This window comes from Convolutriloba macropyga, chromosome 14 (genome assembly GCF_964194025.1).
Source record: "Convolutriloba macropyga chromosome 14, txConMacr16.3, whole genome shotgun sequence".
NCBI classification, from domain to species: Eukaryota; Metazoa; Xenacoelomorpha; order Acoela; family Convolutidae; genus Convolutriloba; species Convolutriloba macropyga.
In genome coordinates this window covers 10,812,125-10,827,381 of record NC_134481.1, presented here as the reverse complement: position 1 = coordinate 10,827,381, position 15,257 = coordinate 10,812,125, and the positions used below count along the sequence as shown (strand labels likewise).

Below are 15,257 nucleotides of genomic sequence, written 5' to 3'. Positions count from 1 at the left end.
TTCTGGGAAAAACAGAGTGAATTCCGTTGATTTTATTCATATTTTTCGAAATTTTTGGCTAAAATTTTGCCAATTTTGCTAAAAATTTTTAAAATTTTTACGAAAGTGTTGTTGATTTTATTTTTAAAGACAGCAAATTTTGTCGGCTGTTTTTTTAAATTTCTGTGTCAAAAATGTTGGCTAAATGTTTCAAAATTCAAACTTTTTCATCAAAAACAGCACCAAATAAGTTACTTCAGTCTACTTTGATTAAATTTGCAGTAAGTGTACACCAAAACACACTAACACAATCTTTGTAGATTTAATAGGGGACAATTTCTCCTTGAACTTCCGCTGACGGTGCTCAGTAATTAAAACTTTGCCGTTGATAGCTAACTTTACTCGTTGATTATCAAAACCGGAGCAATTATTTTTTGATTTTTTAACTAACAAAATATCTATATCTATCACATTCGAAACAGTAAATGTTCTGAATTGACAAACAGCATAAACAAAACCAGTTTTAGACCAATCTTGGACTGTTACAATCCACAAAAATTTCGGGTCGGGTGGCAATCATTCGGTCTTTTTTATAAAAAAAATTCGACCTTTTTTATATTAATTAAATAACAGAACATTTCAAATCAAAGATCAATAGTGATAGGCCCAATCGGCTTCCTAATTAGCTCCTAATTATTGTTACTAATTTATTACTTGAAAGCTTATTGTCTTTTGACTTTTAAAATTATTTGATTTTTGAATAAAAAATGGCTTATTCAAATTTGCCTCCATTTTTCTCCTACTTTGATCAAATTGTAGCTTTGTGTCAGCAATGAAAGAATACTTCTTCTTGCTAATGAATTAAAATTCAATCTTTATTGTGGCTTTACGCTTTAAGTCATGGTTTTATGGCTTTGATACTACAAGATTTCACATTTTTTTTTTAGCTTTTTGCCCATTTTTCATGTTTTCTAGTTTTGTCGTATTATCACGTTATTGACAGTTCATATATCACTTTAATGGCCTTCAAAATCAGGCACAATTGATAATAAAGCGCAGGCTTAGGCACAATTGATCAGGCACAATAAAGATATAGATTTTTGTTTTTGCCGGCTTGGACACTACTTTCTCGATGAGTTAAATGAATTTTTTAATTTTGTCCTTAACTGTCGTTTTCACTTTGTCTTTTTAGGTGTATGAAATTTTCAGTACTATGACTCGGTTTCAAAATTTTGTCATGAAAAAAAGATGAGCCGATTCTTTGATATTAGCAGATAGCTGATAGTTTTCATGACTATGAAAATATTTGTTTTCCAAAATAAAAAAACACTTTATCTTCGCAATTTTGTTTATTTTTTGTCTGTTTGTTACTTAGTCTCGGTAATTACAGGCCAAGTATGATGTTATTGTTGTCAAGGGAAGGTGTCAAAAAAGATTGGTGTCACAAAATCTAATATTTTTAATATCGAATGTTATCTAAAATTTGTTATGACTTTACTGGCTTCGACACGTGTTTTTCACAAAACAAGTAATTTAATTTTTGATTTTTCACATTTTACGTTCTTTTTGTAGACGTAAGACAGATTATTGCAGGTCTCAAGACTCGCTTTGGAAGAGTAAACGCACCTATTTAATTATTTCATTTTTGTAATTAAGGGCACTCATGTCTTTGGAAATAAGATTTTTCTCGAAAAAAAAGTATTATTTTACTATTGCCTTTTTTTCGTTTTTTGTCTACTTGTTACCTAATTTCTTTAATGAGAGGTCACATAATAAATTATTGGTGTTCAAAAAAGGTTCAATTGAACATAGTTTTGAAGGCCAAAGTATGGCCTTACGGCTTCGATAGCGTTTTCTATCTAGTTTTAATTGATTCTTTGTTTCTTGTCAATTTGTTGTTCTTTTAGCGGCATAAAAAATTGAATAAGGACAGTTCTTAATGCCCTTCTATAGAAGCTTTGGTAATCGTAAGCCATGGGGATTTTTTACTTGATTTCTAATGGTTTTTATTTTTTTTAAATTAACTGTTTTAGAAAAAATAAGCGAATATTTTAACTTTACTGTTTTTGTTCTTTATTGTCTAATTGTTCCCAAGCCTTATTATGGACTGGTCCCATATCTTTTCTGGCGAATTACAAGTTATTTTGTTTAGTTTCAGTTTCATCTGACGCTATTTTGACTTTGTTTTTAAGTTTTGTTGTTTTTTAAAACCGACATAAAGTTTTTGATGTAATTAATGTTTGTTGTTGTTGTTGTTAGATTTTGCTTTTCGTCTTGACTCTCTTTCCCAATATTGGCATATATCATCAATCTAATGCATCATTTTTTACTCCACTGAGTTTTTTGATTTTGCTTTGGAGGTTATCTTTTCGTTCATACACCATTTTTTTTGGAAAAAAACTTGAATTTTTGGGTTTTTCTCTCTGCTCCTCATTTGGTAGACAATTATGTCAAAATTGTGGATGAGCGGGATGGGAACCTTATATGCGATCGCACATTAACGAGCCTCCTTGTTTCATCAGAACTCAAAAGTCCAAAAGTCAGAGAAAACGAAAGACAAAATAATCTTTCATTGGGCATCATTCATAAAATTGTGCTCAAAATGAACAGTTAGTTTGCATAGAACGATTACGACGGAACACCAAGACATCGATTTTAAAAAAATTTGTTAGTCCCTTCTCGACGTTTCTCTTCATTCTTATTCCTCGCTCTCATTGACTTCAATTTCGCCTCAAAATTCAGGGCAAAATTAAAAGCACTGAAATGACAGCTTTCTCATAATGATGTAAATACATACTGTAATAAATATTTATTGTTATAAAGATATAAAGTTATAAATGCATAATGTTATAATAAGTATAAAGAAAATAGGACCTCTTTTGTAGATATTTTTCTCTCACGGCTTCAATTGTGGAACTTAACGACAATGAAACACCACAATGACCTCAAACAATGCATGAGAAATGGCGATAGTTTTTTATAACGTTTGTATCGAAGTATTGTTTTATAATGTGTGTTATTTTACGATTTGATGGACAATAGAAATTATTTCACGACAAACTGATTTATGCAAATTTGAAACTTCATTCATTTCGGGTTTTCAACATTCAGTACATCAAAAGTTGCAAAAACAGTTTCGACTAGCCTAGTAAACTTGCCACTTTTCAAAATAAGCAACATTCACAATTTATCCAATATGTCTAGTTAGATGTTTCTCGATAAGAGAATTAGAAAATCGGAGAATTGATTATTGTGCTCTCTTGTGGTAGAGAAGTTTGTAATTGATATTGTACACTTTTTATTATAATGAAAATTTATTAATATAAAATTATCGACAATGAGCCCCCCACTCCAGTTCAGACCCGACGGTTATCTTGCAAGAAAAAACCATATTCTAGAGTTTTGCAAAAACTTTCATAATAACAGTATCTTAGCAGTCTTTCTTGCAAGAGCCTTTCAAGATAACAGTCCACTTTTGCAAAATTCTTAATCAAGACAGCCGTTTTAATTTTATTTTTAAAAAGTGCAAGCTAGCCGTCAAGTTACATAGTAATCGTAATACATAAGGGGTAGCAGGAAAAAAACGTAAAATAGTTAACAGTACTAGTGACAGAAGGATAATAATGCACAGAACTGAACAGTCAAATATTTTGTTGATCCTGTATTAATAGTATTTAAATTTTCGGAACCTGATCATTAAAATAAACTGGTTTTGACTCTTTTTAAACAAAGATTTATACTAAGAAACGTAACGTTGATCGTTGAAATCTGATAATGATTTATGTGCTATATTTCGCTTCCGGATATTAAACTATTAAGGGAGGACGGTTATCTTGTAAAATACAAGATAACTGTTTTCCCGAAAAATCTTGTTAAAAAAGTGTCCTTGTAAAATTTTACAGGGTTATAGAATATTGTTGTCGGTAATTGACTAGGGAGTTTCTTTTTAAGCCACTAATTTCATAGTAAAATAGCAAATTTACATATTAAGTTTTCTTACTCTTAATAAACTTTTTTGTGTGGCAATGAAAATTCGGAAAAGAAATTGTGGCAATTTTGCAATAATATTATTTCTAAAATTGTCAGTTATCAGACGTCCTGGAAAATTATTACATCAGTGATTTGGATCGTAAAAGTGTCTGGAAAAAATGGGCTGCAGCGAGGGATGTTCAAAGGTATGGAAAAAAGAAACTATTTTGCTTATGCACCCAATGCTACTCTTCTTCGGACTACCTTAAGACAAAAAATACCACTTCGAAGTTTTCCCACATTTCTCTTCCACTGAAACAAGTGAAAGAGATTAAGCAAAGGTGAATCCTAGACTGGTGCCCGAGCTTTCTTATGAATTTTACCCAGTTCCGGCAAAAATCAGAGTCACATTCAGTCACTTTGTCTGAGTCAGAGACAATCAGAGCAAAAAGTCATATAAACAGCCTCGGAATCACTGCTGACTCAATTGTGAAAAATTCCAATTTCAGTATTTAATTAATCTGAAAGAAGGTACGGGTTGACAATAAACAGTGAGTAAATTTTGCTATGAAAAGTTTGGACTGAATTATCCCTAGTCGAGCTTACACGCCTATCTTGAAAGATCTTGTAAGAATCTTGCAAGAGTCTTGTACCAAATTGTATAATCTTACAAGAGTCTTGCAAGATTCTTACAAGATCTTACAAGATAGGCGTTAAATGCAAGACTCTTACAAGATAGGCGATTTCTCTTGCAAGAATCTTACAAGATAGGCGTTTTCCCTTGTAAGATTCTCGCAAGATAGGTGTTTTCTCTTGCAAGAATCTTACAAGATAGGCGTTTTCTCTTATAAGATTCTTGCAAGATAGTCTTTTTTAATCGCCGGGGACCTAAAAAACATGGTTTTAAATAAAATTGCAAACTTCTGTCGCAAATTCTTCAACTGAAACTCTAGCGGCACGTAAAAAAATAGGAGTTTAAACTAGGGCTTTTTGGGTAGTTCTTTTTTCAAAATCAATCATGTATAAATATAATCATCTTGAAACATTGAATTTTGCTTATTGCCAATAAGCAAAAATATCTGAACATTGGCATTACAGTGGGAAAAACAACATTCTGAATTATTTGCGTTCTTATCACGAGTATTTGCTATAGTTGCAGCGATTATCGCTCCCCATCTAGAAGTCGATTCTGAAAGATAACCTATGACATGATTTAAAACTAGTCAAAACTGGTTTTGGTGACAAAATTTAGAAGCAGAAGAAACAGTTTTAGCATGAGGAACCGTTTATTTTAGTGTATCCAAAGGCATTTATATGAGATGAACTCTGATCTCTGATATAGGTCGACCTTACCTGCGCCATTTCGATGCGAGTTATCGCTGAGGGACCTTGGCATAGTTTCTCAAAAACCAGCAGAAGCTTAAATGAGGCAAAAATAATAATAATGCATGATGTAGTTGATGACAAAAATTGAATCTTTTCTTACCAATAACACACCTGTAGCTCCACTCAAAAGCTGTAGTCCTACCTGCTATTAACATAATTCTCCAGATACTCAATTAACAAATTGCTGTTGATAGGCAAGCTCAAGTTGTTTTAAGACAGTTATGCCTGCATTAAAAAAATTTCTAAATGTTTGCAATTATGAACGCTAAAACGTGAACAGCTATTTGGTTCACCAAAATTGACTTAAATGAAGTTATATCCCCAACAATTGTGTAGAATTTAAAAATCAGCTAAAGTGGTTTGCAGCCGAGTTTGGCACCAATTTATTGTGTAACCTCGCTGAGAAATCTAAGGTTCATTAAAGGTTCTAAATCCGTTCAGTTTAAAGAAAGTCAGAACTTCCATTACTTGTCCAGAGCAATTTTTGGCTATAAACAGCCATTAAAGTCCTCACCTACTTAGCCAATATTCTTTCATTCTAGTTTGATTCGAAGCTTAGAAGAAATAACTTAAGAAGGTTAGTAATTTGCTATAGTTTTATAAGTTTTCCTCAATTTCGTAAGACAATTTAAACTAGAAATTACTTTCTACGCCATCCACTCGGACTTGACTTCCCTCCTGAACAACTATAAAAAAAGAAAAAGAATTACATGAACAAAAACAAAGCCTAGAAGAGTTTAGATTGAGAAAAAATTTATAGTTAAATAAAAGTTTATTGAGTCCTTGGTCTGACCTTTTCAAAAACTTCAGTAAGTTTTTTAAGTTTTTGAAGTATGCTTTAACAGACAGTAGACACAGTTTGCTTCTGTTTTGCGCAGCCACGACCTTAGTGGCTCTCCTGCCCACAACGTTGGCAAACTACCCGGGATCGAGATTGCGATTGTTTGTCACCAATCATCACTTCCTGGCCCTGCTTGAAGTAGTTCAGAGTCCACCTCATCTTCTGTTGACCAGACAGAACCAACTGCGGAAGATAAAAGTGGAATTCTGGGCTAAAAGGGGCTTCCCTCACCTTCATCTCTGTTTGGGTAGCTGCCTCTCTGATTTTTCGCACACCCATAGTTGCAGTTTTGCTCCATGAATCCTCGTTGTCGCTGTTCATTACGTTGTTTGTTGTGGTAGTGTTTGATTCACTGAAAAAGTGAAACCACCTTTAACTGCCAGCTGCACGTCGCTATTAATATGCTTTCTTGAGACTAACTACAATTTTTGGGTTCAAAATACAACTAAAAGAAAATTGGTTAGCCCCACTGTCGACAATACAAAATTTTTGTGCTCTAACCGAACATCTACAATTGAATGCACCAAAAGACTAGAAGACAAACTGCAAAAAAATATTAAAAGGCACAGCGAAAAGAACTCTGGATTCTATAAAGCTTAAGTCAAAAACTAAGAAAACCCATCTTAACAAAAGCGGTCAAAGAGTCGTCCTTTGGATAACAATGACAGGACATCTGTCTTTTTTCGGAGGCGGTTAACCGATTTTATCAATCAAGGACTGATATGAACATGTAATCTAGGATTTTGTTATGATGCAAATTTTTTGATGAATTCTCAACTATTTTAACTAATCACTGAAAAGGACAACAAAAGTAAACTAAGACAAAATCAGTCTCTATATGCTCAAAAACACCATCCAGTTAATTGTTAAAGTAAATGAGCAATAAACTCAACACCTCTCTAATTCAGAGATCCTTCTGTGGTTGCCAATTTAGAATTTGAAAATCAGCTAAGATGCCTCGGGGCCTGAGCATCTAAGTTCATTAAGTTTGAAAATAAATCATAAGTTTTGTTTTTCCCTAAGTTAGCCCTCTTGGAGACTTTAACTCTCTTACAGACCTTCTGCCCCTTCTAATCTTTGGAGAGAAATGGGCACAATCCTGTACTTACAGCAGTTTACTTCTAGCTATTATGCTAAATAAAGATAAATGAAAGAGACGCCAAATTCTAGATGCTTACTCTCTGTCTTGCCAACAGAAAAGAAAGACAGCATTTACAAAATAAAATGGAAAGAAGCTCTCAAAATATGCAAAATAAAGCTGAAAATATACTCTGGAATTAAATAATAGAGATATAATCAAGTCGGATTTCTTTTTATAAACAAATCTTCGGCGAAAATCCCAAACAAATTACTTGTTTAAAACAAGTTTATCCCCAATTTAGCAAGTAATCTCTAATTTGAGCTGAGAAATCTAAGTGCCATCAAAAGTTCTAATTCAGTTCAGTTATGACAAAGTTATGCACTAACTTATCCAAAACAATATTTGTTGAATGAACCGCTGATAAGTCCTAACTTACTTAGCCGTTATTTTTTCATTCCAATTTTATTTAATACTTCTGAGAAATAGCCCAAGGTTAGTACTTTGCTATAATTTTTATCCTTAAAATGAGAGACGTTGAAATTATTAAAAGTTCCAATAAATGAATGAACAAACAAAAAGTTACTTGTGTAGTTGTCAGTGGATTGTTGTCTCGTCGTCTCCTGTGTCTCCAAGGATACAACATCCAATTTTCTATTCATAAAAGCAGTTTAGTTGAACTAATTATTTCTTTTACAAAAATAGCAGTGAAAACTTTTGGACGGATATGTCAAAGGAAAAAAATTTGAATAATGAAAAGACTTGGGTTCCAACTATAAAAAAATTTGGCTCGACATGAAAACAATATATCTGGACGCTAACACAGTACTCGAACGTGCGGTAAAGTCAACATTTACACCTCGACTTGACTTCATAAATCTTTTCGTAAAGTCGAGGCCTCTACTTGGCAGAAAAAAATTGAACTGAAATGAACTTTTTTCAGCACTAGGCTGTTCCATTGCCAGGAAATTTGATATAAATTGATGTACAAGTTAAAAGTTGAAGTAGAAGTTGTAAAAAGTGAACCGTTGTAAACTGTTTTAAAAGTAGAAGTTCTGATTGAGATCATCTGGTCATATTTTTAGGTGTGCGTGGTGGTGGCAAGTCTTGTGGTGATGATAGTGAGTGTTATGTTATTGATCTTTGTATCCTATAGCTACTCTTCCGAATCCTTAGATGCAATTCAATCAGCAACCGATATCACAAGGGCAAAGACTGTGAGTCACGTTTTCACTTCCATTTCAATTACACCATTAATTCGCATTTTCTGACAATTGTTTCCGTTCTTTTTCAATTATTTTTCTACGGTCGCGGAGAAAGAATTATAGTTACGATTATGGATAATTAGGAATGGAACACCTAGAATTATTAGTGGATAATTTTGTCAGATTCATGCTGTTTAGTCTTGTGATAAAAGATTTTGGGAAAAATATTGCGGAAGTTGGTGAAAGTTTTCCAGAAAATTGTTCACGAAGAACTTTTCAGACCAGAGAATGCTGCCTTTGGCCTCCTGCACACATCAAAAAGGTTCCTGCAAAATTTTTAAGAATTCACAAAACACAGGCAAATCCTCTTGAAAAAAACTGAAAGGTCCAATTTGAACTCGAGTATACGACAAAAAAACAGTCCGAGGTTTTCTACCAAAACTAAACTTTTTGTTTTTTTTTGTTTATTTTTTTCTCCGGTTTACTGGAGCCCTAGGAAAAAGAACTTCTGGCCTATTGGCGTTCTCGCTATAACTCCCTCTTAATAAGTTGCGGACGCACTTAATTCTTATTTCTTCAAATAAAAACACAATTAAAAACAAAAACAAAAGCATATATTTTATAGGGTTCTCCAGAATTGATCTTGTACGGAAATCATTGATATGAGTTGAAAGAATGATAATGAGAACCATCTGCATCAATCTATTTTCGATGTCAAGTTTTTCACAAGTTGTTTACTTTTGTTGTGTAAACACAGGTGTTGGGTGTGATGGTGGCCCTGTTGGTGTTCACAATCCTGACGAGTGCTTGTGGTCTTCTGGGAGTCTGTCTTGCCCAGCGATGTCTACTTACCATATATGGAATATCTCTCATCGTCATTCTCATCTGTAAGCACACAAAAAAGTTTGAATTTTTTTTGAAACAATCACAGCCCTATTTATTTAAGAAAGCATATGTTACAAGATTCTTTCGTAGTCTGAAAAGTAAATGCAGTAAATTTGAACAGGTTTATACGAAACTTATACGACATTTTGTAAGATGTTATAACATTTATCATTTAAAATATTTTGTAAGCTCTTTTGAGAATCTTATAAATATTTCTTCATCTTGTAAGTTATTGTAAGACTTTTAGTACTCATCTACTCATAAAATAAGGAATTCTTGATCCACGGGAGAAATCTTGAATCTTGCATCTAATAACATTTAATATCGTGTAATATCATTATCATTTATGATATGAACAACAAAATAAAAAGAACAACGAAATAAAAATGACACACAAGAAATGTTTTGCTTATTCTTTTTTTTTCACGTAAGAAATCGTCAAACTGTTTGGCTGGTTCGGTTTGTTCGGTCTGTCAGAAATTTTTGTTATATTATGTCTCCTAGATTTGGTTTTTTCGGCTTCTTCTTAGATTAGGCAAGTTCGGTTTCTCGGATTTGGTACGTTTGGTCTCTTAGAATCGGTATGATTGGTTTGAAAAGAAAGAGATCTTGAATTTTTTCTTTAAAAACTTTGAGCATCTTTGTTTATATTGTAGTCAAATGGTATCATAACTTTCTAATCCTAAGAGTTTAAAACATAGTACCTCTTAGAGTTATTTTTTTTCTTAGATTGATTTCCTTCTTTAGCTCATTCATAAAACTAGGCGAAGTATTAAGATTTTTTTCAAGTTATAAATATAACAGACTCTTCGAACCGTGAAAAAGGATTCAATTCATTAAATCACAAAATCACACTCACTGATACTTGATGTGATCAAGAGAAATCAAATGCATAATTAATTTTCTCGTGATTACCTATGGTTTGTAACCAACCATACTGACGATTTCGTACGTTTAAAACCAAACATGGCAAATCTAAGAAACCAAACATATCGAATCTAATAAAAATCACATGCCGACGATTCCTTACGTTTAAAAATGCAACATACCGACAATGCTGAAAAAAGTAAGGACTTTTTCTTAGTTTTGTATAACTAAAACCGAACATATCAACAATTTTTTTTCGTTTACAAACGGCAATTTCTGAACTAGGGCCCCTCTAATAGCATCAAACTTCTGACAATGAGGGCAATTTATAATGTGAGTTGCTGAAGAAATTGTGCAGATTGATTCGATAAGGTAAAATGCACCAAAAGTTTATAAAATAGTTGCCAATTATGGCAGAGTACATACTTTGTTTGTTACATAACCACTCCAACTCCCACGTTTGATCTTGTAAGATTATCTGATTTTTTTTCCTCGGCTGCTAGAGACATAAGGAGCTATACGTGCGTTCATTTTTGAGATGAATAATGCATCGTATGTAGTCCTCAAAGAAACTAAAGAGGCTCATGCGGCAGCTAAGGCATTTTTCCGATTTTTCAAGAAATTATCCTGATAATGGCACGGCTATCTTGCAAGTTTTCTGCAAATCGGATTGTCATCATGCAGGAGTCCTGCAAATCAGGCGTTTATCTTGCAGGAATCCTGCAAATCGGATTGATATGATGCTGGACTCTTGCAAATCGGATTGTTATCTTACAAGATCCTGCATGATAACTATCCGATAATGACTCGGGTAATTTCACGTTAGTTATTGTGTAGATACTGAATTACAAATTTAATTGTAACTTGTTTCAGTCCATTTTGTCATGTTCATCGTATGCGTGTCTGTGCTCAGTTATCTACACGTACACATGGGCTATTACCTTAACCAGACTATGTACGAATACAACCAGCAGTTTGCAAATGAAACAAAAAACAACAACTACTCTTCTATATCTGTCAGCTGGAATGTCATCCAGGTGTGTATCTGTTTTTAAAAAAATTTTCTGAGGTTTTTTCTGTTAATATTAAGGTTGCAGACTAAATCAGTACTGGATCTTAGTACTTCAGACACTGATATTTACTATGATCATGCACAGAATACTGATCTCGTACCCGGGATTCCCTTCTTAGATACCATATCTAAGACCATATATGGTTCCATCCAAGTCTAAGCAAAATTTCTTGCATGATCTTGCTATGGTTTCTAAGATATGGCCATATATGATCTCCGGTATGATTTTCAAGATTTTACATGAAATTGGTAGTTTAGGCAGAGCTTGATCTTGAACTTATTTTAACCCTATCAAATACAATGTGGAGAGAGAAAATTCGTATGAAATTCTGTATGAAACTAAACACTACATTTTGGAATAAATTATTGATTCTTAGGATCAGAAATTATTTTTAGCTTCCCAGATTGAGGTCCCAGACCGAAACTTCATACATCCAGACCATCCCAGACGGAAAGTATCTATGTCTAGACTTTCCTGCGTTCAAAAATGGTTTATGCCTCAAAATCGTTAAATATATGGAATATTTCAAGATTTTGGCATATACCAATAAATAGCAAAAAAATTTCTGCTGTTATTTGCCGAATTTGTTAATACAATCATCAAAATATGAAATTTCGTTTCATATTAATAGGGAATTTTGTTTACTTCGTTACTTATGAAATGAAGTAAATAAATACCTTATTAATCGCTTTTCAGGTGATGTTTGAGGGTTGTGCCGTGGACAATTACACAGAGTGGGCTAATGTGGAATACTTCCAGAAGAAACCCAAAATCAGGGCAAAAGGAGGTAGAAAATCTTTAATTGCAGGAGTCAGTAGATTTATAGTCTGATCAAAATTCACTTCGCCCGGGGGGATATTTCACTTTTAATCAACCCTTAAAACGAAAAACTAAAGTAAACGGCCATATTACAGTCAGATATTTGCCGAAAAAAAGTGTTGGAGCAGAAATTTGCAAACTTTCTCTCTATTTTATATTTTTTAAATCCATTATGATTAAAAGTTTCTTCTAAAGTGGAAAAAGAGTAGAAAATTTCTTAAAGATAGTGAGAAAAATACATTTTTCCCTGGAGCTGGTTCCAACTTGCACAGGAATAATATAAATTGTAATGGTAGTTGCTGATATCCGCAACCTATCTTAAAACATGACAAAAATCAGATGCTGCAGATTTCATTTAATCAACATTTTGGTCAATTCGTAAGCGAAAGTTTAAGACGGTTTATTGTAAGTAAGATTCGCAGTCAATAAATATACAAATAGTACTGACTAATATTTGGATTCATAATAATATTCCTAAAAATATATCAAATATTTTGGCAAAAAAATATTTAATTTCCACAATTTATGAAATTGCCGAAAATTTTTTTCAAAATTAATTTGCAAACATTTTTTTGGCTATTTAGATTTTTATGTGCGTTCTTCAAGTGGTAATCATTTGCATACATACAATAAAGGATTAATAGTAACTATAATGCCAAGTAATTAAGAAAAATAGGAATCTACAGAAATTGCGTGAAATACTTACCGAAAACTGTAGTATATAATTTTCGCGTCTTCAAGTATGTAAGAACCGCACTTAAGTGACAAAAAAAATTGCAAAAATTATCTCCAAAAAAATTGTTTTTTTTTTTGCAATTTGGCCTATTGTAGATAAATAGTATATACAGGCCTCAATTTTATTAATTTTGCAATTTACGGTAAAAGGAAGAGCAACGTTGGAAAAAGATTTCAAGGCTGACTATTTGCATTCCTAATAAACTATTTATATTTTAAAGAAGTTTAGCTTGGTTGAAAAAATTGTACACAAGTGGAATAAAACAAGGAATTGTAGAGGTGTATAAAATTTAAACTGGGTGAAAATGTGGAAAATTTCACTTAGCGATTCCCACTTAAAGCAAACTTTCTGCTCCTAAATATAACTTATATTATATTTATAGAAAATAATAGAATATAACGGTATATAATCACTCAAAATCTGTAGCATGTATCGCGTCATGCACAGAGATGCATCTCCCGAATTTCAAATTTCTATTCGAAATTTTCACATTCTTTCTGAATTTTTTGTGAACATTATAAAGAAAATTTTTTCTGAAAAAGAGCTGAATCTGTTCTGTAGTTCTCGTTTACAATAGGATTATTATGATTCAGCGGAAAACGGTGCATTTCTATTAAGCGGAAAACGGTGCAAAAGATTTAAAGTGCACTTTCCGCTCTTTTCCCGTCATGTTTTTCCAAAAATTACTGACCAGGGGTGTGGTTGAACCTGGGCAGGAGATTATTTTGCGAACATAATTTATACTATGTCAGGAGTTCTGATCATGGCACTTATTAGAAATTTCATAGCAAAATTCATGATAAAATTCTGCGTTCTCTCTGGATTTAATGACCTACGTCTCTGTAAGAACTCTGCACAAAACCTCTTGCATCTTATATGCTGTTTTTAGTTGCACATCTTTGAAATTGGAGTCAGATTGAATCAGCTTTGCTGAACTCATTTCTAATGGTTTTTTTAAAAATGAAAAACGCGATAGGCAATATAATGATTAAATTAATTATTAATATCGAGTTATTAATAATTAATTTACATACTTTGAAAGTATTATCTTAAAAATGTTCAAAACCTTTAAAAAAGTTCCTTTAAGACTGTTTTCTATAGTTTCCTATAGTTTGTTCAAACTGCTCAAAGTTTTCAATGTTTTCAAAGTTTTCTATAGTTTGTTCTAGCTTTCTCTACCAGTGCTGAAGTACAATGTCACTAGGTCAGGGAAGGTATTTTTGTAATGTATATTATAAAGTAAAGTAAAAAATATACTTTTTGAATATTTTTCCTTCCTTATTTAGACACATCTTTAAACAATCTTCATTAATCGGAAAGATTAGTTCCTTCGTCATGAAAACATCAAATCGTCTCTTGTGAAATGTTATCAATCATCAATGCACAGAATCGGGTTTTAAAGCCCAACAGACATGTTGTGGAACAATAATGGAGTATAGTCATCTCAAAATTGTAATTTCCACTATTGTACCGCAACATGTCTGTTGGGCTTTAAAACCCGATTCTGATAAATCAGCATTTCAGCTCATTTCAGCGCATTCAACACATAATTTTAGCATACTTTTACAAAATAATGCGCTGAAACGGCGCTGACATCTCGACCAGGGTAGTGGAATAAAGCTATTTCTACTTTACAGATAAAACTTATGAACTGTCTTCATTGAATAAATTTTTACAGGTGAAATACTGACCCAAGACTACCCAGTATACTGCTGTGAAGGAATCGAGGACATGGTATCCCTATCACAAATAGCCAAGAACGAAGTGTCAAAGGAGACCATAACACAACACGATGGAGCCAAGGAATTCCTGGATAAGTGCTACAAGAACAATCACAAACAGGTATATAATATTCTCGCTTTCAACAGTGTATGTCAATATATAAATAAAACAAAAACAATTTTCTATTCTTTTTCTCAATTTTCTATACTGTGTTAAAAAAATTGATGCTAAATCCCGGGTCCAGGTTTGGAGGCAAATTTTTGTAAGAAATGCGGTGAAATGCGGTGAAAAAAAAATAATTTTCACCGCGTATTTCTTACATCTTTTTGCGGTGAATGCGGTGAATCGCGGTGAATTATGTTTTTCACCGCGTTCTCGGTGGCGGTGAATTATTCTTTTTCACCGCTTGATGCGATTAATTATTTTTTTTACCGCATCTAGCGGTGAAAAAAAATAATTCACCGCTTCAGAGAAAGCGGTGAAAAAAAATAATTCATCGCATTAAGAAAAATAATTAATCACATCTGTAATTGGAAAAGCAGATCGAATGATTTATCAAAAATTAAAAAAGGTTAACCTCGAATTGGCGCTAATTGTGTATCCTAAAAGCACAAACATATGAACCATCACTTAATAAATATTTACTGTGGTGTGCTAATATGGCTGTATAATACATGGTTTGCTAATTGGCTACGCG

General features: G+C 32.8%; 2 protein-coding genes across 3 annotated transcripts in view; one reads left to right on the top strand and one right to left on the bottom strand.

Annotated features, from left to right (window-relative positions):
- Positions 1-15,257, bottom strand: part of LOC142353457 (CCR4-NOT transcription complex subunit 1-like) — a 279,900-nt gene that overhangs the window by 184,185 nt on the left and 80,458 nt on the right. The gene's annotated exons all lie outside the window — the stretch shown is intronic.
- The window catches only part of LOC142353166 (uncharacterized), a 13,973-nt gene continuing 1,715 nt past the window's right edge, over positions 3,000-15,257 (top strand). The window contains exons 1-7 of the mRNA XM_075405378.1: positions 3,000-3,127; positions 4,066-4,154; positions 8,339-8,470; positions 9,216-9,345; positions 11,084-11,247; positions 11,980-12,070; positions 14,517-14,680. Coding sequence (XP_075261493.1) covers positions 4,128-4,154; positions 8,339-8,470; positions 9,216-9,345; positions 11,084-11,247; positions 11,980-12,070; positions 14,517-14,680 — 708 coding nt within the window. The 5' untranslated portion in view covers positions 3,000-3,127; positions 4,066-4,127. The remainder of the gene's footprint in view (positions 3,128-4,065; positions 4,155-8,338; positions 8,471-9,215; positions 9,346-11,083; positions 11,248-11,979; positions 12,071-14,516; positions 14,681-15,257) is intronic.